This window comes from Microcaecilia unicolor, chromosome 2, assembly GCF_901765095.1.
Source record: "Microcaecilia unicolor chromosome 2, aMicUni1.1, whole genome shotgun sequence".
NCBI lineage: Eukaryota > Metazoa > Chordata > Amphibia > Gymnophiona > Siphonopidae > Microcaecilia > Microcaecilia unicolor.
The window spans coordinates 254,916,814-254,942,695 of NC_044032.1; the positions used below are offsets into that span (position 1 = coordinate 254,916,814).

A 25,882-nucleotide genomic window follows, 5' to 3' on the forward strand; every position below is an offset into this window, starting at 1 on the left:
TATCAGATAGTTATCTCCCCTTCCTCTTTGATGCAACTGCAGACTGCAACAGGGCAGAGGCCACATCGCAAGAACTGTTATGTATTTGAGGGTTTTGCAGCTCTGAGCCATGAGGCTTCTGTGGATGGGGACAGAGTTCGCGGGAACGGGGACAGAGTTTGCAGGAGCGGGGGACAAACTTTGACCCTTGTCATTCTCTACTAACCACAAGGCTACTCCTCCACTCCACATGTATTAAGTTAAACACTAATGCTAGTGTATACCTTAAGGTGGTGATCACACTTTCTGAATTGTGGGTCTAAAACAAAAAAATAGGATATGATTCCAGCTGTCCCTCATTCCACCCTTACTTTCTTCACCCATGCTCAACCACACACACACACACTGATCCTTAGTCATAAGAACCAACCTGAGGAGTGGATGACTTTGGCTCTCTTCTGCATCACATGCATCAGGGCACCCACCAGGCCCTCTGAGCTCTCTGCTGGGGAGGATGGTGCTTCTGCTAAATCACTAACCTGCAAGAGCATGGCAATTCATGAAAATCCATAGCATGTTCTGCATCCCTGTTACTTCTTGCCATGTCCCAGCATTTTATTTATTTAGCATTTCCTCTACACAATGACTACCTGAGGCAATGTATTTACAACATAGCAACAAGAAACAATATATTAGAAATAACAATAACAAAAATTCAAACCATATCAAGAGCGATCTTAAAAAGCTGTGTATTTAAACTTCTCCTAAAACTCGTAAGTTCTGAGCATGTCTGCAGTTCCTTTGGAAGGGAATTTCACAATTTATTTATTTTTATTTATTTATTGTTCACTTATATCCCACATATAGGTGCCCCCTTCACCCATAAGGGCTATTAAGTGGTGTACAGTTAGGGGTATTACATAAGCACTTAAGCACTGCCATACTGGGTAAAGACCAAGAGGCATATTTTCAAAGCACTTTGAAAGGCTAAGTTCCATAGGTTTCTATGGAACTTTGGGAGGCTAAGTGCTTTGAAAATATGCCTCCAAGGGTCCATCAAGCCCAGCGTCCTGTTTCTGACAGCGGCCAATCCAGGCTTCAAGAACCCGGCAACCCCCCCCCCCCCCCCCCCCCCCCGAAATCTTTTTTTTTAATAATGTTCAATGGATTTTTCCTTCAGGAATCTGTCCAAACCCCCCTTAAACTCCATAAGGCCAGCTGCTGTCACTACATTCTCCAGCAACGAGTTCCAGAGTCCAACTACACGCTGAGTAAAGAAAAATTCTCTCCTATTGTGAAAAAGCCCTCTCATACTATTTCACCTAAAGAGGCATTTTTGATATGATGTCTAATTTGGAGTTTAGGATCCAATATAGCGTGACTAGACATCAGCGCCAAAATCATCGGAGATTTCTATAACAATGCACAGAATTTAACAAACATAACAAGGTAATGAGTGCTAATAACAGCATTTAACAAGCAATAATGAGTATTAATTGGCACTGATTAGAATTTAGGCACACAACTCACTAAGTGTATTCTGTAACAATGTGTGCCAAACTTCTAACACATGCAGGCAAAAATGAGTGTGGCTATGGGTGGGGAAATGGGCATTTCATGAGCATTTCAAAATTTAGGCACCTAGTTATAGAATATGGCCCAGTGTGCCAAATGTACGCGCCAAGATTTATGCCATGTTTTCATTGGTGTGAATGGATGCATGTAGATTTAGGCGCTGAAATATCAACTGAGCGTATTCTATAATCGGTGTCGATTATAAAATACGCTTTAGTGACGATTTTTTAGGTGCCGTATATAGAATCTCCCTCTAAACGCCTCAAATCTGCATAGGAAATATGGCCATTTTCAAAAAAGCAAAACGTATATATATATATATAAAATACTGTTTCTAACAAGGTTTTGTGCTCTGTGTATTTATCTTTTCAGGCCTTTTTGAAAAAAAAAAAGTACATATGAAAAATGTAGAAAATCAAGCCATTGGGATATAGGAGGGGCCAGGATGTTTAGTAGACTGGTCCCCCAGACATCCCAGGAGAGCAGTGGGGCACCCTAGGGGGCACTGCTGTGTACTTCATAGAAATGCGCCCAGGTATATATCTCACTGTTGCTCCTTTATTTTGTCAGTCCTCCAAAACACACCCAAAATCCACTACCCCTAACTGTACACCACTTAATAGCCTTTATAGGTGAAGGGGGCACCTATATGTGGGTGCAGTGGGTTTCTGGTGAGTTTTGGAGGGCTCATGCTCTCCACCACAGGTATAATAGGTAGGGGGAGGTAAGGGCCTGGGTCCACCTGTCTACAGTGTACTGTATCGACCACTAGACTACTCCAGGGACCTGCATGCTGCTGTAAATGGACTTGGCTATAACATCTGAGGCTGTCATAGAGGCTGGTGAGTACTATTTTTATTCACATTTTGGGGGGATGGGAGGGAAATTTTATAAATGCTTATTTCTGGGCATAAATTGGGCAACTGTATAAAGTGGGCACCAACATTTAGGTGCCTAGTATGCACATAAATGACCTGAACACTGGCTTATAAAATGTGCACATGCATATGTGAATGCCAAAATTCTGGCTAAGTGCTGTACATAAGCACCGCCATACTGGGAAAGACCAAGGGTCTATCAAGCCCAGCATCCTGTCTCCGACAGCGGCCAATCCAGGCTTCAAAAAACCTGGCAACCCCCCCCCCCCCCCCCCCAAAAAAAAAAAAAAAAAAAAAATTAATAATGTTCAATGGACTTTTCCCTCAGGAATCTGTCAGGAATCTGCTGTTCTATCAAAAGGCACTTAATTGTGATGGCATGAAGTCTAAAGACGGGCATACATATGGGAAGAGTTCGGGAGAGGCTGTAGTTACATGTGCAAATGAAGGGTCTCAACTTTTCCATACCGGGGTCCTTCCTCTCTCAATTCAACTCAAATCTTTCATAAAGAATTGTACGAGGACAATTAAAACATGGTTATGCAAATTGGCTTTTACATAACCCTCAAAAAGAGCCTTTTTCTTTATTCTTTATATTTCTATCATCCTTTTGCCCTCCCCTATTTCTTCTTGCTGCCCCATATAATTACCTTATATTAATTTCTTACTATTGTAAACCACGGTGTTATACATTATGGTATTTTCAGTGGTATATCAAGATATTGTAATAAATAAATCAATTGCTAAAACATGCCTATACCACATTAAGGAAGTATAGTAATGTGTAGATGTAGTCATGTGACTGAATAGCTCTAACTGGAAGGTGGCTGCCTCTGAATCTGAGGGGTACCAGCATGCCGAGAAGTCCTCAAAGCCGGAAACAAGCAGCAGGGAGCAGTGGCAGTTCATTTATTTGACTGGTGGGGCTCAGCATCCCCGCCAGGACAGTAAAAGGCAGTTCAGGAAGGGGCCCGAGACCAAATTTTGGGAGCCAGATGTTAAAGTAGCCATGGTGGCCTACTTTAACAACCAGCTCCCAAAATTCTTAAAAACGTAACAAATGGCTCTCACGAGCTGGCTCCAGCACACCACAGGGGTCACCCCACTCTCTTTTGGGATTAATTCAGAGTTTAGTTGTCTTGACATTTTCTTGGATTACAGTAGCAGCTGTGTCTTACCTTATTCAGTGAAATTCCTTGTCTGATTTGGTCCAAGAGGGCTCCACGTCCCTTGGGAGGAGGTGTTGGTTGAGTCCCTAAGCCCACCCCTCCAGGGGGGAAAGGAGGAGGAGGAGGTCCACTTTCTAGGGATGGTGGTGGAGGCGGTGGAGGTGGAGGTGGTATACTGGTGCCAACAGACATAGGAGGAGGGGGCGGTGGAGGCCCTGACCTGGAGGTGGGAGGAGGTGGTGGAGGAGTGCTTCTTGAGGGCTGTGGAGGTCCTCGCTGTGGTGGGGGAGGGGATGGAAAGGCACCTTTGCTGGGTGTGGGTGGGAGCAAACTAGGATGACCTGGGACGGGTGGCAGGGGTCCAGACCTGCCTCTGCTTGGAGGGGGAGCAGGGCCTGATGGTGGAGGAGGAGGAGGGAGAGGACTTGAGCGGGATGGGGGTGGGGGAGGCAGAGAAGAGCCTGTGGAGAAAAATAAATAAAAATATAGTAATTGCATTAATGAGCTAGACCAATGACTGAGAGATCTGTAGTGCACTGACATACAAGAGACTCAGATTTGAATTCCAATAAATGCAGCTGTCTACTATTCCTTCAACCTGTCAGAACTGAATGTGCTAACTTTATCAGTGCTATGCATGTGCTGGCATTTGTAGAGCTGTAGCATGTGTCTCTCAGTCAGAGAACAGTCATTGTGATGTCCGAGCTAGATGGGAGGGGGTTAGGAATGAGTGAAAAAAGCCAGAATAGCAGCGAATGGAGGCTCATGGCATCATGAGGGCAATTCTATAATTGAGTGCCACAATTTAGGTGCCCAACTAACATGGGTAGTGAGCCTGTTCTATAAGAACACTTATGCATGTGACTGGCATCAATGCATTTACATTTGGGCATGCCCACTTATGCCAAGTCTATGACTGGTGCAAATGAGCATGCTTAAATGTAGCACTTGAAGCTCCCAGTCATCTTTTTAATCAGTGATATTGATTTATGGTTTGCCAAGACCGAGATGATGCAGGAGAAAGGGGTGGGGTTAGGTGGTGGGAGGGTGGTTAGGAATTGGGGACATTTTTAAATGTGGCACTTTAGGGGCACAACTTACAGTATTCTGTATGTTACACACATAAATGTCAGCCTCATCTATGCTCCTCACCAGTGAACACTAAAGCATTTGTGCGTATACCTTATAGAATTCCGCTGTGCGCTCTGCTAGCACATACATGCCTAAGTACTAGTATTCTATAAATATAAGTGTGCATATGGACTGAATTCTATAAATGATGCCTAAAAAATCTGTGCCGAAAAAAAAAAATAGCACTAAGCACTATTTTATAAACAGCGCTTAAAGTAAGGCACCATGTATAGAATAGTGCTTAGCACCAGGAACTGCGACTACATTTAAGCACAACCATTTATACCAATGAAATTTTGATATACAATAACCCACATAAATTAAAGTGACTCCCTGATCAACCCATGACCCGCCCATGGCCATGCCTCCCTTTTGGACTCACACCTAAATTTACGCATGTTAAGTTTTAATGAATTCCAACTAGCACCAATTAATCGCTTGTTAAGATCTCAATTATTGGTGCAAATTGGCTCATTATTCAATTAAATTGCGCACACAATTTTTAGTGTTTTTTTTTATAGAATTTGGGACATGGCACTTAAATTTAGGCACCCTGTTACAATATTAGGGGGCATATGCCCAATAGAGCTGATTCTCACTCAAAGGCATCACTACAGGGTGGTAAGTGCCACCCCAAAATATTGCATTGCCACCTCTTTGCCACCCCAGCAGAAGCCAGACGGCCCTAAGCTGGTCTGGCTGGGACTGGCGGAACTAGCACCGGGATGCATGACAGCTCCGTCTTCTCATCGATCCGGGCCAGGCCACGTGATTTCTGTGCTGCTGTTTGAACCGCGGGGCTCTGTGTCTACGGAGCCCTGCCCAGTTCAAACATCATCTGTTTCAACCACAGTTTGAACTGCGCAGGGCTCCACAGACACAGAGTTCTTCGGTTCAAAGATCAGCACAGAAATCGCATGGCCCGGCCCCGATGAGAAGACGGAGCTGCCATGCAACTTGATTGGTTGAATGGGCCCCGGAAGGGGGAGGGGAACAGGACAGAAACTGGATGGGATTTGGGGGTGTAGAGCGCAGAGCAGAAGCTGGATGTGATTACTGGTGGGTGGGGGGGGGAAGAGGACACAGCAGAGGTCTGGATGTGACTAGGAAAGGGAGGGGGAGAAGTCAAAAACTGGATGGGACTAGGATAGGAAGGGGAAAAGGGCAGAAGCTGGATGTGACTTGAGGAGTAGGTAAGGGAACAGAACAGTAGATGGATGTGACTTTGGTGATAGTGTGGAGCACAGCAGAAGCTGGGTGTGACTAGAAGGGGAGGGGAACAGGACAGAAACTAGATGTGACAGGGTGGGGGGAGGGAAGGGAACAGAACAGAAGCTGGATTGCACTAGGAGGGGAGAAGGGGAACAAAGCAGAAGAATAAAAGAACTAGGACTTGGTGGTTGAATGAGAATGTGGTGGGGACACAACAGGAAATTATGGATGGGAGAGACTGAGTGGGAATTTCGAGGGGGATGGTGAGGTGTGTGTTGGAGAATAGTCGGGGCCGCTGCTACTGCCGCTCCCTCCACTTGGGCCGCGGTGGCGGTCCCCCTCACTTGGGCTGCTGCTGCACCCCACCCCCCCCCTTAGTCTGCTGCATCTGTTCCTCCCTTGGTCTGTCACTCTCCTGCTCCTGTGTGCTGGTTCCTGGGTTATCAGGTTAATGCAATCACCCGGGTCCCGACACAGAGGAGCAAGAGAGAGACAGATCAAGGGAGTAGAACCTTCTGGCGCTGGGCCCCCCTTGGAGGCTGGGCCTGGGGAATCTTGCCCCTCCCGCCCCCCTCTAGGCAGGCCTGGGGTGAGACTGATAGGAATTTCGAGGGGGTAGGTATGAATGGGGGGGTGTTAAATTGTTTAGGAGTATAAGTGAGAATGTGAAATAGGGGTAAGAGAAAGGGGATGAAGTATAGGGAGAAGTTGAGAAATAGTGTGAATGATCTGGAAGACTGGAGTGAGGATGAGACATATTGAAAACGTATGGGAGTGCTGTGGAGGGGTATGAGAGAGAAAGGAGTGAGTCTTTGAAATGATTGAATGAGAATGGAAATTAAATGTAAACGTTGGTGAAAGGGAGGCAATAGGAGATAGAAAAATAGTCTGGAGGCAAGGGAAGGAAAGAGAGACAGGGATGGAGCTGGGGCTGGTGAGGAGATTATGGGGTGTGAGGGTGAGTACAGAAGATGGAAATGGGGGTCTTGTGAGTGGGTGAAAAAGAGGAAATAGGAAACTGGGGAAGAAGAGAGACAAAGAGGGAGATAGAAAAAGCTGGTAGAGAGATGAAGGGTGAAAAGAATGAGGCTAAAGACTAGAGGGTGAGAGAAAGAGAGAATGAAGGTTAAAATCATAAAGGAGTGGATATAAAGGCAAAGAAGAGAAAGGGGGAAAAAAGAAACAAAGATCAGTGCCAGACAGATGTAGAGATGGAAGGGAAGAAGACAAATGGAGACAGAAGAACTGGAAAAGGCCAACGTGGAAAATAATTTAGGAAAGTGGACAGTGGAAGAGATACTGGGAGCAACCCAATTTGTAAAATGAAATGCTCAGTCAACAAAGGTAGAAAATAAGAAATGTTATTTTTATTTAGTACTTTTTAAGGATTGAAATGTGTCCACTTTAGGAAATGTATAGCTTTTCTATTTTTGTATTTAGCAGAGTACAGGAGAAAATGTATTTTTGTTTTCTTTTACTGATATTTTCATTGCTTATAGAGTCAGGCTTTCTTGGGAGACACCATTTCACTTTTTGTCTGCATAGTATTTTGTGTGTGTGTGTGTGTGTGTGTGGTTCCCCTAATTTGTATTAAGCAAGGGTCTGTCCATGTTCTGCATGTGCAACTGAGGTGAAGGATTCTGCTAGCATGTATTACTGTCCTGTCACATGGTGTTTGCTGATCGGTTGGCTGGTCTTTTGTTCTCTCTGTGGATTAACTTGTTTTTATAACCACGTGCATACATAAAGGAATTATTCAAGCCAATCAGTTTCTTCTCAGAGAAAGTTGTTTGTGACCCCTGTTGGCGCTGAAACACGGACTGTGTTGGGTCCTTGATATGAATATTCTGAATAAACTGGTTTTTGATATTATCTCCCTATTGGTTTGCGCATTTGTCAGCCTCTACTTTTGCTGTTTTGCTGTAAGGTGTTTAGCTCCATTGTTAGGGAAAATTGTGTTTGTGATGCAAAAATGGAGGTGTAGGGTTTATATTGAGATTCTGTCCAATCCTGGAGAGAATCCATACTTCACTCCCACAAAGAAGAATTTATTGAATGATTAGGGGGGGGGGGGGGTATCAGTTATAATTGTTTGTTTTTATTGGGTAACTAGAATTGGCTGGGGGGGGGGGTAGACTAATTGCTACTTACAAATGGGGGAGGAAGAGAAGAAGGGTATGATGTGCAGAAATGTAATTGTGGCCTGCCCTCCCATATCTAGCTTGCCCCCACTATTGACAGCCCAAATTTTTCTGTCTACAGACACCACTGTTCTCACTGAGCTGGAAGCTCACATGAGCAGGAGGATGCTACCAGTTCAGAAAATTCATATAAATATAATTAACCAGAGAGTACTGGACCTTGATTTCTCTCTCCTTTTCTTCCTTTTTTTCTTGTCCCTTAGCAGCTTTATAAGGAGCTGCCTAGGTTTTAGGTACAAGAACACACATATAAGGAGACAGATGCAGACAGATGTGACTTAAATCTGGGTTGTATAAGATATTCCTGATAGTTGCAACCTGAACATGTATATCTTCCTTCTCCTACTGTAGGACCTGTTAAAACACCTATGGGTTTTGTGCCTGATACCAAACATACCCTTGGGCTTCTCACTCCAACCATGCATCCATAAACTGTATCTGCATCTCTGCCTAATTTTATGTAAGCCACATAGAACCAAGCTTGTCATTTAGATGATTGTGGGGTATAAATCCAATAAAATGAAATGAAAATAAAGGACCTCTTATAGAATACCAACCAGTAGAAAAATATGCACGTTAGCATGACACATACTTTCACTGTGGATGAGCACATGGGCAGAGTTTGGATGGAGTGTGGGTGGTGTGAGCAAGCACACTCATTGATAGCAAAGTACTATAATTCATGTGTGTATTTGCAAAATGCAGGTGCGGTCTAGGATGGATACAAGTGATTGCACATGAAATTAAGGCACATTTTCAGCCACCATAAACCACCAATGTCAGTTCTTCTGCCCTTTTCATGTGTATATGCTAGTATGAGGGCTCTACAGCATTGTGCCCATATCGAGACGCCTGGAGGGTGCCTCTGTTGCATAAAGGAAAGTGGGTGTCTACTTTCCCTTATAGAATGCTAGCATAACAGGTCAGAAGCACATGTGGAATTTAGGGACAACCACTTACTCCAGCCTAAATGCTGGAGATACACGTGTATTCTATAAATTACACCTCTAGATTTGAAAGCACTAAGGTATTGCTGTGTAATCATCACTGGATACCACCGGAGGCTTGTGCTATTTTCAAACTCTGTTGCCTTGCCTTTTTAATTCTTTATGGTAGGGCTCCACAGTATATGGTCCCCCGGAAACTACAGTACTCACAGAATTTTGCAATATACCCGTTTTCACATAGAGAAAAAGACCTCAGCGATATATATAATCAAGTATTGGCCTCCCCCTCAAAATTGGGATATCGTTCCATCACATCACTGGCCTTAAATACAAATCTACCTACGCCTCCAACTTCTCCTACATAGGCACAAAACTATGGAATGCCTTACCCAAATCGGTAAAATCAACTCAGAACTATCTAAATTTTAGAAAACTATTGAAGACCATCCTGTTCAAGAAGGCTTACTCCCCAGACTCAACCTAACCTATCCATTCCAGTTTTCAGCAAGATTCTTCGATCTTATTAACTTGTAACTGTGTATTACCTTTTGCTACCTTTGTTGTTTATATGATACCTAATTGTTAATTACCTTACTCTTACATTGTTTAATTGTACTTTTCTGTACTGTAGTCTTCCCTACGGTTCTATGTTAGCCACATTGAGCCTACAACTAGTGGGAAAATGTTTACCTTCTTTTCAGATAAGTTACTTTTGATATATTCGGGTGGTCTAGTTGATTATTATTGAACACTGCATATATATTATCATTGAATATTATATATTGAACTGAACTGTTTAAGAACCACTAATGATAAATATAGACTGTGGAGATTTTTTAGACCAGTGATATGATAGAAGGATATCGTGATCTTCAGGGGGAGCCTGAAACTTGATTATATATATATCACTGAGGTCTTTTTCTCCCCTTGAAAAGGGGTATATAGCAAAATTCTTTGAGTACTGAAGTTTCTGGGGGAAGATTTTTTCATTTGAGATTTGTCTTGTTCCTCCTTTCTTGGTTTTGGTCCATTTCCACAATATATGGTGCCATTACTTATTATACGGGATAAGAATTATGCCACTGATTCTAGGCATTTTTTAAGGTTTTGTTTTCCTTCTCTGTTAAAGGTTGTATATAAAACCGAACTTGCATGGCATTCTCCTACCAAGTAACTAAATGGTGGAATATGCTTCCTAATTATTTTGTGTGAAGGATGCTATTGGATGCTGTTTAAAAATACCACCTTGGAAGCCCAGACCAGATAAGTACATAAGTATTACCATACTGGGACAGACCAGCATCCTGTTTCCAACAGTGGCTAATCCAGGTTACAAGTACCTGGCAAGATCCCAAAACAGTACAATATATTTTATGCTGCTTATCCTAGAAATAAACAGTGGATTTTCCCCAAGTCCATTTTAATAATGGCTTATGGACTTTTCTTTTAGGAAGCTAGCCAAACCTTTTTTAAACCCTGCTAAGCTAACTGCTTTTACTACATTCTCTGGCAATGAATTCCAGAGTTTAATTACACGTTGAGTAAAAAAATATTTTCTTTGATCCGTTGTAAATTTACTACTTTGTAGGTTAATTGCATGCCCCCTAGTCCTAGTATTTTTGGAAAGAGTAAACAAGTTATTCATTTCTACTTCTTCCACTCCACTCATTATTTTATGGACTTCTATCATATCTCCTCTCAGCTGTCTTTTCTCCAAGCTGAAGAGCTGTAGCCGCTATAGCCTTTCTTCATAGGGAAGTCGTCCCATCCCCTTTATCATTTTGTTTGCCCTTCTCTGTACCTTTTCTAATTCCACTATATCTTTTTTGAGATGTGGTGACCAAAATTGCACACAATATTCAAGGTGCGGTTGCACCATGGAGCGATACGAAGACATTATAACATCTTCATTTTTGTTTTCCATTCCTTTCCTAATAATACCTAATGTTCTGTTTGTTTTCTTAGCCACTGGCGCACACTGAGCAGAGGGTTTCAACATATCATCAACGAAGATGCCTAGATCCTTTTCCTAGTCAGTGACTCCTAATGTGGAACCTTGCATTACTTAGCTATAGTTCGGGTTCCTCTTTCTGACATGCATCAATTTGCACTTGCTCACATTAAACGTCATCTGCCATTTGGGTGCCCAGTCTCTCAGTCTCGTAAGGTCCTCTTGTAATTTTTCACAATTCTCTTGCGATTTAACAACTTTGAATAACTTTGTGTTGTCAACAAATTTAATTACCTCACTAGTTACTCCCATCTCTAGGTCATTTATAAATATGTTAAAAAGCAGCAGTCCCAGCGCAGATCCCTAGGAAACCCCACTATCTACCCTTGAGAATACTGACCATTTAACCCTACTCTCTGTTTTCTATCTTTTAACCAGTTTTTAATCCACAATAGAACACTACCTCCTATCCCATGACTCTCCAATTTCCTTCAGAGTCTTTCATGAGGCACTTAGTCAAATTGGTGTTACATTGACCATCCTCCAATCTTCCAGTACCATGACTGATTTTAAAGATAAATTGCATATTGCTAACAATATTTCCGCAGTTAATTTTTCAATTCTACCAATCTGGGATGAATACCATCCGGTCCAGGCAATTTTCTACTCTTCAATTTGTCAAACTGTGCCATTACATCTCCCAGGTTTATAGAGATTTCACTTAGTTTCTCTGATTTTTCAGCTTTGAATACCATTTCTGGCACCAGTATCTCTCTCAAATCTTCTTTGGTGAAGACTGAAGCAAAGAATTCATTTAATCTCTCTGCTATGGCTTTGTCTCCCCTGAGTGCCCCTTTTACCCCTCAGTCATCTAGCAATCCAACTGATTCTTTTGCTCGCTTCTTGCTTTTAATATACCTAAAAAAAATTTATTATGTGTTTTTGCCTCCAACACAATCTTTTTCAAAGTTCCTTTTTGCTTTCCTTATCAGCGCTTTGCATATTTTACTTGCCATTCCTTATGCTGTTTCTTATTATTTTCAGTTGGATCCTTCTTCCATTTTCTGAAGTGATTTTCTTTTGTCTCTAATAGCTTCCTTCACCTCACTTTTTAACCATGCTGGTTGTCGTTTGCTCTTCCTTCTTCCTTTTTTAATATATGGTATATAAGAACATAAGTACATAAGTAATGCCATACTGGGAAAAGACCAAGGGTCCATCGAGCCCAGCATCTTGTCCACGACAGCGGCCGATCCAGGCCAAGGGCACCTGGCAAGCTTCCCAAACGTACAAACATTCTATACATGTTATTCCTGGGATTTTGGATTTTTCCAAGTCCGTTTAGTAGCGGTTTATGGACTTGTCCTTTAGGAAACCGTCCAACCCCTTTTTAAACTCTGCTAAGCTAACCGCCTTCACCACATTTTCCGGCAATGAATTCCAGAGTTTAATTACACGTTGGGTGAAGAAAACTTTTCTCTGATTTGTTTTAAATTTACTACACTGTAGTTTAATCGCATGCCCCCTAGTCCTAGTATTTTTGGAAAGCGTGAACAGACGCTTCACATCCACCTGTTCCACTCCACTCATTATTTTATATACCTCTATCATGTCTCCCCTCAGCCGTCTCTTCTCCAAGCTGAATAGCCCTAGCCTCCTTAGTCTTTCTTCATAGGGAAGTCGTCCCATCCCCTCTATCATTTTAGTCGCCCTTCGCTGCACCTTTTCCAATTCTACTATATCTTTCTTGAGATGCGGCGACCATTGGCTTGCGCTTCCAGGATGCTATTTTTGAACAGCATCCACGCCTGATGTAAATTTTTGACCTTCGCAGCTGCTCCTCTAAGTTTTTTTCCACTATTCTTCTTATTTTATCATAGTCTCCTTTTTGAGAGTTAAATGCTAACTTATTGGATTCCTGTGTGTGTACTTCCTCCAAGGCCGAAATCAAACCTGATCATATTATGATCACTGTTATCAAGCAGCCCCAGTACCATTGCCTCCTGCACCAGATCATGCGCTTCACTAAGGATTAAGTCTAGAATTTTTCTTCCTCTTGTTGGCTCCTGTACCAGCTGCTCCATCAAGCAGTCCTTGATTTCAACAAGGAATTTTACCTCCCTAGCATGCCTTGATGTTACATTCACCCAGCCAATATCAGGATAATTGAAATCACCCATTTTTATTGTGTTCCCCAGTTTGTTAGCCTCTCTAATTTCTGATAATATTTCTACATCTGTTTGTTCATCCTGGCCAGGTGGATGGTAGTACACTCCTATCACTATGCTAGTGACACAGGACATAGTGATTTCTCCCATGGGGTGTATAATGAGCCCTTATAGGCAGGAGATGGCATCTGAAGTGGAAGGGCAAATGCTCAGTCCTTGGCTAACGGGAAGACCTTTGAATGACTAGCAGATGGGTTTCCCTAGGTTCTCAGATTAGTGTCCCCCCCTAGTCATGGGGGGGGGGGGGAACAGTGGTCCAGATCAAGGTTGCTTTTGGCATTCCCCCTTTCTTTCACACTCCTGTGCTTGCAGACTTGCATAATGATTCAAAATGGTGACGAGGTGCTTCCCCCTTCAGCTTAGCAACCTAGGCATTCACCCTTCTTTCCCAGCCAACGTGTTACAGGATCCGAGGCAACATGACTTTACCCAAGGAAAATCCTGCCAAACGAATCTTATTGACTTCTTTGACTGGGTGACCAAAGAACTGGATGAAGGACGTGCACTAGATGTAATCTACTTGGATCTCAGCAAAGCCTTTGATACGGTCCCCCCACAGAAGACTTGTGAATAAGCTGAGAGGGCTAAACTTTGGACCAAAAGTGGTGAACTGGATAGGAAACTGGTTGACCGACAGGTGGCAGAGGGTGGTGGTAAATGGAATCCGATCGGAGGAAAGGAAGTTGAGCAGTGGAGTTCCTCAGTGGTCAGTGCTGGGGCCAATTCTGTTTAATATAGTTGTAAGAGTGTCAGTGTACCGGAGTGAAGTGGGCAGGATTTGGACATGGTTTCCCCCGGATGTTTCGTTCCTCCTGATGAAGAGACTGAAATACGGTTCCATATTGGGGAACAAGTAGAGCTATTTAGTTCTTTGAAACAACATGTGGAAAATAAATGTCGGGATGACAAAAAAGATAATTGTTACTGGGAGCGGACATTTATTCCTATGGTCTCCGTGAGGACTAGGAGTGTGTCATCATCATTTGAAAGTGGAACATTTTCACCATTGAACATATAATGACGCGAGGTCATCGATGATGTAAATATATGGTAGCAAGAGATCATCGAAGTGTTTGAATAACACATAGAGGACAATATCTTTATTTATACATACACGCTTCTCTGAAAGACTGTCTGCAGTTTGAGGAATCGTTGAATAGATGAACTTTGGCAGCAGATATTGTGATTAATACAAAATGGGTGAAATCACTTTATGTTAACTATTGAAACAAAGCAATAAACAGTCCCATGAACCACAGGTTGTGATATGCTGGAAAATGTGAATGCATGTGTGGGATGATATAGTGGGGTGTATGATTGATGTTGCACGAATGGTGTTAAGGCATGTATTGTATTTAAATTATTTATTTTATTTATTTATTTATTTGTTACTTATATCCCACATTTTCCCACTCATGCAGGCGCAATGTGGCTCACAGAGAATTAAATAATAGTACAATCTTAATAGCTTAGTCAAACATAAAGAAGTAGGTTGGAGGGAAGAAACTAACAACGTGAACTAGGTAGGGTAAGGGACAAGGGATGTTTTAATCAACATGGCAAGTTGAGTGGTAAGTCTTGGCAAAGAGGAATGTCTTTAACAACTTCTTAAAAAACTGTAATATAATAAAGTTGAATATTTGATACATATAAATATAACTCTCTGGAGAACGATTAATACTATTTGTATAGTTAAAATTTAAGGCCAAGAAGGGCAGAGTGATGCACTTAGGGTGCAGAAACCCTACTTTGATCTGTGCCCTGAAGAGCACAGGTACAAATCAAAGTAGGGTATACACAAAAAGCAGCAAATATGAGTTATCTTGTTGGGCAGACTGGATGGACCGTGCAGGTCTTTTTCTGCCATCATCTACTATGTTACTATGTAAACCCAAAAGAGAGATACCAAACAGGCGGGAAGAGATTAGTGAGCTAGACTCAGGAGAGAGACCTTGAGGTGCTGATGTCCGAGGATCTGAAGGTTAAGAAACAATGCAACAAGGCGGTGGCTGTGGCCAGAAGGATGCTAGGGCGCATAGAGAGGGGTATAACCAGCAGAAGAAAGGAGGTGTTGATGCCCCTCTACAAGTCATTAGTGAGGCTTCTTTTGGAGTATTGTTTTCAGTTTTGGAAGCTATATCTTGTTAAAATGTAAAAAGACTGGAAGTGCTGCAAAGAAAAGTTACAAAAATGGTATGGGATTTGCATTGCAAACTGTATGAGGAGAGACTTGCCGACCTGAACGTGTATACCTTGGAGGATAGGAGAAACAGGGGCAACATGATACAGACATTCAAATATGTGAAAGGTATTAATCCGCAAACAAACCTTTTCTGGAGATGGGAAGGTAGAAGAACTAGAGGACATGAATTGAGGTTGAAGGGGGGCAGACTCAGAAGTAATGTCAGGAAGTATTTTTTCACGGAGTGTGGTGGATACATAGAATGCCCTCCCATGGGAGGTGGTGGAGATGAAAACGGTAATGGAATTCAAACATGTGCGAGATAAACACAAAGGAATTCTGTTTAGAAGGAATGGATGCATAGAATCTTCTCGGAGATTGGGTGGCAATACCGGTAATTGGGAAGCAAAACCTGTGCTAGACAGACTTCTATGGTCTGTGCCCTGATCGTGACTGAATAGATATGGATGGGCTGGAGTGCAAATTTTAAGAAGCTTTGACATTAGCTTCAGAACTTTTAGTACAAGAACAGTGCTGGGCAGACTTCTATGGCCTGTGCCCTGAGAATAGCAAGGACAAATCAAACTTGAGTATACTTATAAAGTATCGCATACTATGTAAAATTAGTTTATCTTGTTGGAGAGGCTGGATGGACCGTACAGGTCTTTATCTGCCATCATTTACTATGTATGTACTAAGTCCTGGTGACATCCCTGTCATCCTCCCTACTAGTCACAAAATTTCCATCAACATTCCAAACCACTTCAATACAAATCCCTCAGGTACTTTCAGTAGGATAAAGCTGGCCCTACTCACCAGAGCGCTTCATTTCCTGTTTAACGGCCTCCACACCTCCCTGTTGCTCAATGAAGTCATAAATCAGTCTTGAAGTCTCAACATCAGCCAGCTGTGACTCACTGATACCCGCTTGGTTGAAGAGGTTCTTTAGGTCTGGGTCCAGAGTTTTCACCTAAGGACAGAAACATGAAAAAGAAAATGCTATAAATGCCCAGATATGACTGTGGTGGGTAGGAGGTGCTGAAGGCTTGTAAGGAAGGTTAATCAACTATCTCTGTCACATGGATAGGCTGAATCAGTCCTGGCTTTGCCCCATTGTATTTATGGACTTGTAGTTATAAGGGAAATGGAACTACAAGTCCATAGATGTAGTAGGTGTTAAATGAGGACTGATTTAGCCAGGTGGTAACCATAGCAAAAGACAATGACTGCTACTGCTTGGAAGTTTCAAAGTTGTGCTAACTCAGTCATCTTTTTGTTGTGCAACACATGCCATAAGCTAGCTTCTGAGTAATCAAATTCTAAAATGATAGAAGTCAAAGGAAACTCAAGCCTCGTAATTTTGTGGTACAAAAAAACAAGAGATGAGATTTCAAGAAAGGAAAGAAGGTGACCAAAACCAACACAAAAACTTGACAAAATGCAATCAAACCATCTAAAGATTGGCGGAAAGCTATGAGCACAAATGCTCATAGTTTAGCCAATACAATTCCTGATCTGGAAGCTCTAATGATGGACATGGACTCGGACAGTTTGGCCATTACTGAGGTATAATTTTATGATTCTCATGAATGGGATAGCACTATACCTGACTAAAACTTATTCAGGAAGGAGAGAGATGGAAATAAAAAAGAAGAAGTTTCTTTTTATGTAGAAGACAATATTAAAGTAGCTGAAATGCCAGAAATGTGGGAAAAAGAGGAAGCTCTGTGGATTGTGTAGGAAAGAGAAGATGGCACTCTCATCCACACTGGTGTAGTCTACAGACCTCTGACTCAAATGGATAAACTGAACAGAGATTGCAAGGGTGGGAAGGTGATGAAACTGGGTGACTTCAGTCTTCTAGATGTGGATTGGAGTATCCCATGTGCAAATGTGGAAAGAAGTAGACCTGTCGTTTCTTTCTTTACAACATCCGTAAAATCCACCACTTTCTTTTCGAGCACTCTACCAAAACCCTCATCCATACCCTTGTCACCTCTCGTTTGGACTACTGCAATCTGCTTCTTGCTGGCCTCCCACTTAGTCACCTCTCCCCTCTCCAGTCAGTTCAAAACTCTGCTGCCTGTCTCGTCTTCAGCCAGGGTCACTTTACTCATACTACCCCTCTCCTCAAGACCCTTCATTGGCTCCCTATCCGTTTTCGCATCCTGTTCAAACTTCTTCTACTAACCTATAAATGTACTCACTCTGCTGCTCCCCAGTTTCTCTCCACACTCGTCCTTCCCTTGCACTCAGTTCCATGGATAAATCCTTCTTATCTGTTCCCTTCTCCACTACTGTCAACTCCAGACTTTGCCCCTTCTGTCTCGCTGCACCCTATGCCTGGAATAGACTTCCTGAGCCCCTACGTCTTGCCCCATCCTTGACCATCTTTAGATTGAAAGCCCACCTCTTTAACATTGCTTTTGACTTGTAACCACTCGCCCCCACCTACGCTCCTCTCCTCTTTCCTCTACATATTAATTGATTTGCTTGCTTTATTTTTGTCTATTAGATTGTAAGCTCTTTGAGCAGGGTCTGTCTTTCTTCTATGTTTGTGCAGCGCTGCGTACGCTTTGTAGCGCTATAGAAATGCTAAATAGTAGTAGTAGTAGTAGAATGACAGCAGGTGCCCTACAAAAGCAAGAGGAAAAGGCATGAGGTTCTCCAAAGAGGTGGCTGGAAAAAGAAAAGTAAAAAAAGGGTTTAATTCGCAAACTACAGAAGATTGCAAAAGGAGGAACACAAAATACAATACCACATAAAGCTGAGAGAGATTAAGAAAAAAAATTAGGATAGCAAAAGAATGGGCAGAAGCAAAAGAGGTAAAAGATGTAAAGTGAGAGGACAAGACTTGTTTCAGATATATTGGTAAAAGGAGGAAAGCTGGGGTGGAATTATGAGACTCAAAGATACTGATAGTCAGTGTGTGGATAAAGATGAGAGAAAAGCAGAACTACTCAACAACTACTTCTGTTCAGTATTCATAGATGAAAAACCTTGCGAGGTCCACAAATGTTTGACAATGTCATTTATAGGGATGGCATCAATACCACTCCTTTCACAGAAGACAGTGTTTATGTACAACTTGTAAATCTGAATTTGTTGGTAGTTGCAAGATATAAGATTATAATAATGTAATGAATCCCAGGATACTAACCTGCTTATAATCGAACGAGAAAAATGCCCAAGTTCCGACCTAAATCGGGAGATGGACGTTTATCTCACAAAAACGAATAACACGGTATAATCGAAAGCCGAACTTGGACGTTTTCAACTGCACTCCATCGCGGAAGCGTACTAAGTTGACGGGGGCGTGTCGGAGGCGTGGTGAAGGCGGGACTGGGGCATGGTTATCACCCGAACAGAGATGGGCGCCTTTCGCCGATAATGGAAAAAAAGTATGCGTTTGTAGCTAGAATTTAGGGCACTTTTCCTGGATCCTGTTTTTTCACGAATAAGGCCCCAAAAAGTGCCCTAAATGACCAAATTACCCCCAGAGGGAATCGGGGATGACCTCCCCTGACTCCCCCAGTGGTCACTAACCCCCTCCCACCACAAAAAAATGATGTTTCACAACTTTTTATTTTCACCATCAAATGTCATACCCATCTCCCTGGCAGCAGTATGCAGGTCCCTGGAGCAGTTGTTAGGGGGTGCAGTGGACTTCAGGCAGGTGGACCCAGGCCCATCCCCCCCTACCTGTTACAATTGTGCTGCTTAATGCTTATTAGTCGTCCAACCCCCCAAACCCACTGTACCCACATGTAGGTGCCCCCCTTCACCCCTTAGGGCTATAGTAATGGTGTAGACTTGTGGGCAGTGGGTTTTGAGGGGGATTTGGGGGTCTTAACACACAAGGGAAGGGTGCTATGCACCTGGGAGCTCTTTTACCTTTTTTTTTGTTTTTGTAAAAGTGCCCCCTAGGGTGCCCGGTTGGTGTCCTGGCATGTGAGAGGGACCACTGCACTACGAATCCTGGCCCCTCCCACGAACAAATGCCTTGCATTTATTCGTTTTTGAGCTGGGCGCTTTCATTTTCCATTATCGCTGAAAAACAAAAACGCCCAGCTCACAAATTGTCGAATAAAACATGGACGTCTATTTTTTGCGAAAATACGGTTCGGTCCGCCCCTTCACGGACCCGTTCTCGGAGATAAACGCCCATGGAGATAGACGTTTTCGTTCGATTATGCCCCTCTAAGAGAACCTAGAGAGGTATTGGCAGGCCCACTAAAGGATGTGTTGTTTAATCAATCCTTGAAAACTGGACAAGTATCACAGGACTGGAGAAAGGCAGGTGTGTTCCTTCTTCACAAAAAGGTAAAAGAGAATAGGTGGGAAACTACAGATCAGTGAGCCTTATATTGGTGGTGGGAAAGGTAATGAGATGCTGCTAAAGGAAAAGACAGTCAAATATCTACAATCCAATGAGTTACAAGATCCAAGACAATATGACTTTACCAAAGACAAATGTCATTAGACAAATGTGATTGATTTCTTTGACTGGGTGATCAGAGAACTGGATTGAGGGCAAGCTGTGGATGTGGTCTACTTAGATTACAGCAAAGCCTTCAATACTGTTCCATATAGGAGGCTCATAAATAACCTGAGTGGCTTGAGGATGAGACCTGAGATCAGGAATTTGATTGGCTGATAGGTGATAGAGGGTGGTGGAATTCACTATGAGAAAATAAAGGTGAAGTGCTTCAGGGATTGGTACTGGGGCTGATTCTATTCAATATATTTCTAAGTGACATTGTTGAAGGGTTAGAAGAAAAAGTTTGCCCTTTTACAGATGACATTAAGATTTCCAACAGAGTGGACACCCCAGAGGGAGAAGAGAACTGAGAAGTGATCTACAAAGACTAGAAGAATGGTCTAATGTTTGGCAGTTAAAATATAATGAAAGTAGTGCAGTTTAATGTAATTGGGGAGTAGAAATCCAAAGAAGCAGTATGAAATAGGGGGCAAGAGGCTGATATGCCTGGACCAACAAAAAATCCTTGGCGTAATAATATTTGAGGATCTCAAGGTGGCAAAACAACGTGAACAGGTGGTGGCCAAAGCCAGAAGGATGCTAGACTGCATAGTGAGAGGCGTAACCAGCAGAAGAAAGGAGGTGTTAATACCCTTGTACAGGTCATTGGTGAGGCCCCACAGAGAATATTGTGTATAGTTTTGGGGGCCATATCTTGCTAAGGATATGAAAAGGAAGTCGTTCAGAGGAAAGTGACAAAAATGTTATGGAGTTTGCACCAGAAGATGTATGAGAAGAGACTTGAAGACCTGGATATGTGTACTCTAGGTAAAAGGAGAGACAAGGGAGATGTTTAAATACTTTTTCAGAGATGGAAAAGTGGTTGAACTAGAGGTCATGAACTGAAGTTGCAGAGTAGTACACTTAGAAGTGACATCAGAAAATACTTTTTAACAGAGAGGGTGGGGCATGCCTAGAATGTTCTTTTGACGGAGGTTATAGGGACAGAAATAGTGAAGGAATTCAAGAATGCATGGAATAAACTCAGAGGATCCCTATTTAGAAAGATGGACAACTTGGAATAGTGGGCTAATGTTGTTAAACTGAAATGTAAGAGTTAAAATGAGATTTTTGATAGTAGCCCATTTAAACCAGTTCTAGTCAACAGTTTTATGATTAATGCTTTATCCTATAAGGTGGATACGTGTTTGAAAATTTGGACGGTTGCTATAGGTAATCATCTTTTTTTTAATATGTGTATTCAAAATGTGGCTTTGAAATGTTTTAAGACTTTATAGAATCCGTCCTTATTTACCTTGTGGAATTTTTCACATGGTAGTACAGTCTTTTATATTGTAATCTATTGATTATTGCAATCTTGTTTATCTAGATTGCAAAAAGGAAGTGGTAGGTGTGCTAAAATTAGTTCAGAATACTGCTGCTCATTTAATTTTTGATGTTTCTAAATATGAATATGTCACCCCTCTTTTTTTTTTAATTGCATTGATTACTTTAGAGGCCCGTTCTATAATGTGTGGCCTGCCCTGGAATATATGGTGAGCCTTATTAATCTATTGGCCCAAAATGCATCTTCAGGAGCAAGAGCTTATTTGAAGCTCAATTTTCCTTCTTGTTTAAAGTTATTGTATAAATCTGTTCATTCCTCCAGTTTCTTTTATCCATCAATGAAATGGTGGAACTCTCTACCACAAGATATTAAGTATCAAAGAAGTATTTGGTCTTTTCAAAAATGTTGAAATCTTTCTTATTTAAGATGTTTTTTTAATGGAAGGTGATAAATCTTTTTGCATTTGCCATTTATTTTTATTATTTGTACTGTAATTTGTATTATTGTAATCTATGATACTGTGTATTTTTACTTTGTCTTCTTGATGACTCTGTAAACCACACTGAACTCGAGAGGTATATGTGGGATATAAGTGTCAAAGTAAATTAAAGTAAAGTAAAGACTTCTACAGGATCAAGTATGTGTAGCTTATATCACTTTCATATCATATGCCATGATTGTGGGTGTTATGTATCTCAATGGGGGATGGAAAGGCATTTTAAGGTTGAAATTTAAGAGTAAAACATTGTTGGCAATACTGTTGGATTGTTGGTTTAATCATGTGATTGCATCATATAGGCAGCTATATATGTGACTGACATGGTGATGAACTGCCGATTGCTCTGTTTGTAATGCCAGTGTTAAAGCTGAAAGAGTGTAACCTGTACAAAACAGCGGGTGCAGCTCTGACAGGTCTTTATCTGCCATCATTTACTACGTTACTATGGTCTTTGCTTTAGAAGCTCTATTCGTGTTTTGAGCATCTGAAAACCAACATTTAAACATCCATATTGCATGGACATCCAAACTCCGATTTTATAAAGCCAGGATATGGACATCTTAAAGTGCAGTATGTCCTTATGGCAAGGGGCCATGGTCTGGGTATGTTTTGAGCAGGACTAGGGAGGATGCCCAACTCCGATTTCAGAAGGGGACGAGATGTTTATGTCCAAAAAAGATGGATGTTGTAATTTGGACCGGGTACTCAGTAAATCCAGGATACAGAAAGGTGCTCTGATTGAGCAGCTGTCCTCTGAAGGAATTAAGGCAAGTCACCTCCTTAATCTTCCAGTGGTTGCTGTCCCCCTCCCTCCCTCAAATGTGAAACTAGCAAGTGATACTGGGCTCTGTGACAGCTTCAGGAACTATGGACATTCATGGTACTAAAATCTTGTTTTAAATTAATTTCTTAATAGACTTCCACATGGAGTTGAGGAGAAACCTAATGGTTAATGCAGGGAGCTGTGAACCTAGGACTCCTAGTTCAAGTCCCACTTCAGCTCTTTATGATTATTATTATTATTATTTTAATTATGAGCCCTCCAGGAACAGAAAAATAACAACTGAACCAGAATGTACACCACTTCAGTGGCCTTCAGACTTGCAGATTTCTTATGTACCACCTGCAAGGTTATTGAAGAGATATACATTCAGGAGCAATAGCTATTTTTCTGTCCCTGAAGGACTCATAATTTATCAAAATAGGATTGGAACCTGTGTCCCCTGGTTCTCAGCCCATTGCTCCAACCATTAGGCTACTCCTCCACTCCACATAGATATCTATGTGGCCATTTTATAATCTGGACGTACCTATGCTGCCACAATAATGTCCATGTCCCTTGTTTTGCGTTGCTCATAATTTGAGCACTTCAGTTTGTAAAATGGATGTTCAAGCTGAACGTCACCAGCACATAGACATCCATTTCGCATGTATTTTAGAACAGGCTGTATGTCGGCAGATCCTGTTCTAAAATACTAGAACCACCGGCGATGTGCTGACCTGGATTTCCTTATTCTGAATTGGATGTACTTTCAAAAATACTGTTCTATATTACTACGGGGCCCTTTTACTAAGCTGCAGTAAACAAAATGGCCTGTTCTACTTTGGATGCGTGAAATTGGTGCACGCTGGGCCATTTTTTACCACAGTGGGTAAAAAGGCCTTTTTTTAAAAAATAGGGCAGTAAAATAGGGATAGAGATAAGGAACAGAGTCTGCAGCATTGCCGTCGATTGCCCCAGGGGGTCATAAGAAACCAGGCTACCTGGGGAGTTGGCGGGAAAAGGTAGATAAATGTGGAATGCAATAACAAGAATACTCCATATAGGGGAGGGTAGAGGAGGAGGAGGGAGGACATAGGTATTGTTCTGTTTAATGAGGCATATTATGATGCATAAATTATATAGTTTTGAGTTGTTAGGTTATGACTAACACGTTGGAATGTTAATTAAAATTGTTGATAGTTGAAGGGGAAGGTGAGATAATAAGGAGGGAAGGAATACAAGGTGGGAGGGGGTTTCAAGTATGTTCTGTTTTTCCTGTGCAAAGTATTGTTCTGTTGTTGTATTCAAAGTCCATCTGGATAACATGATATTGCATAATAGAAGGTATGGGAGGGGGGGAGGGGGGAAATGGTAAAGATGATGACAATTCTCACCTTATGGATACTGTATTAGATCTGATGCAGCCATTACTTTGTATAGCTGGATATGTAATGAATATATTGTTGTGAAGTCATCAATAAAAAACATTGAAATATATAAAATAGGGCAGTAAATGGCTGTGTGCTAATATTAAAAGTAGCGCACAGCTACTTACTGCCTGAGCCCTTACTGCCACCTACTTGGCGGTAAGGGCTCGCGCGCTACTTGTGCAGTAATCAGGCAGCACGCGACAGTGTGGCCACGCTGTGATAGAAAATTATTTTCCACCATGAGAAACAGTGCACGCCAACTTCAGAATTACTTTGGGGCACCCACGCTACCCCAGCAGTAGGGTCCATTTGGCGCACGCTACCCTTCTGCAGCTTAATAAAAGGGCCCCTATGTTGTCAAAGTAGTATCATGTGAACACCCCATAATATGCTGACTAAAGGCATGGAGTAACTTTTAATGATGGCTTCTGATCTCATAGCTCGGTTCACTGTCTGGGAGTGCTCACTCTGACTAGCAATTTCACTGAAAAGAGTTAAACATATCAATTACTAATATATACAAGGAAATAACAAAAACAGTACAAACAGATTCATCTCTTCATTAGCGGCAATCAGTACATACATCGATGCCACTGTTGGGATCCCATCCGACATGCTGAATGTGCCTGTGGGAGAGGAAGCAGAAGAACCGGAACATTTGATTAGATATATGTGTTAAAAGAAAAACACTGAAAATAAAGCCTCTTAGAGGAACACATGAATGTGCAATATGCGTGTACAGTCCTTTCAAAGTATTCAACATGGGTGTAGAATCACATCAAAATGTGTGATATGTATGCAAGCAGCATTCCTTACAAAATGGGAGATGCTTGCTCTTATCCTCTTGTAAGGCAGCTGGAATCTTGCAGTACTGCAAACTGTCTGCTATAAACAGTATAATTTTACTTTTCGTTTGACATCAGTAGTTACAGGCAGAGCACTACTCAACACCAGTGGCGTTCCTTGGTCGGCTGCCACCGAGGGCAGTCGCCGCTGTGCACCCTCCCCCCCCCCCCCCAGGTGCAGCGTGTTTGTGTGTTTCCCCCCCCCCCCCCCGGTGCATTACCTCCAAGCCCCCCCCACCCAGTGCATTCTTCTTGCCTGCTGGGGTGCTGGGAGCAGCTGCACGGCTGTCGGCTCCGCCAGTTCCCTGCTCCATCTACCCCGGAACAGGAAGTAGCAGCAGAGGAAACAGGGAACCGGTGGAGCCGACAGCTGCGCGGCTGCTTCCTGCAGTGTGCACCCAGGGCGGACCACCGCCCTGCCCTCGGTACGCCACTGCTCAACACTTGGAACTTTTAGCTTCTTCCAGAAGGAGGGTGGATCTAATGACTAAGGGCCCTGTTTACTAAGATGCGCTAGTGTTTTTAGCTTATGTCTAAAATTAGCACAAGCTAAATGCTAGAGGACACCCAGTTATGGATGTCTTTAGCATTTAGTGTGCGCTGTTTAGCACTCGCTAAAAACACTAGCGCACCCTTAGCGCAGCTTAGTAAACAGGGCCCTTAAAGCTATAACTGGAGGGAGGGAAATGTTTAGGACAGGCTTGTCTGCCTACTATATCCATTGTGCAGTTCTTTCTCATGCACATTCATTAGAGATGTCCTGAATTCTGGTCTGTTTGCAACCCACGAGGACTGAACTTGGACAAGCCTGGTTTAGGAGACCTCTCCCCCCAGTATACAATCCTATTACACTTTTGCAAAACTTACACCCTTGAGACTCACTGGCCTTTGATCATATACACAAGGGGAGAGCCCTTCAAACCTAAAACCTTAGACATATAGACCCAGAAGTCTACAGACTATATACACTGTGCTACCCAAGCTGGCATAGGTCAAGGAGTAATCCAGAAGGAGTCAGAAGCCACTTACGCATCTGTTCTATTGTGTGACTGAGGGAATGTGGA

General features: G+C 42.3%; 1 protein-coding gene across 1 annotated transcript in view; it reads right to left on the reverse strand.

Annotated features, from left to right (window-relative positions):
• WAS (WASP actin nucleation promoting factor) overlaps positions 1–25,882 on the reverse strand; it is an 89,859-nt gene that overhangs the window by 2,753 nt on the left and 61,224 nt on the right. Inside the window, exons 8-11 of the mRNA XM_030193953.1 lie at positions 24,557–24,599; positions 16,270–16,423; positions 3,611–4,062; positions 410–518 (exon numbers count right to left, since the gene is read on the reverse strand). Coding sequence (XP_030049813.1) covers positions 410–518; positions 3,611–4,062; positions 16,270–16,423; positions 24,557–24,599 — 758 coding nt within the window. The remainder of the gene's footprint in view (positions 1–409; positions 519–3,610; positions 4,063–16,269; positions 16,424–24,556; positions 24,600–25,882) is intronic.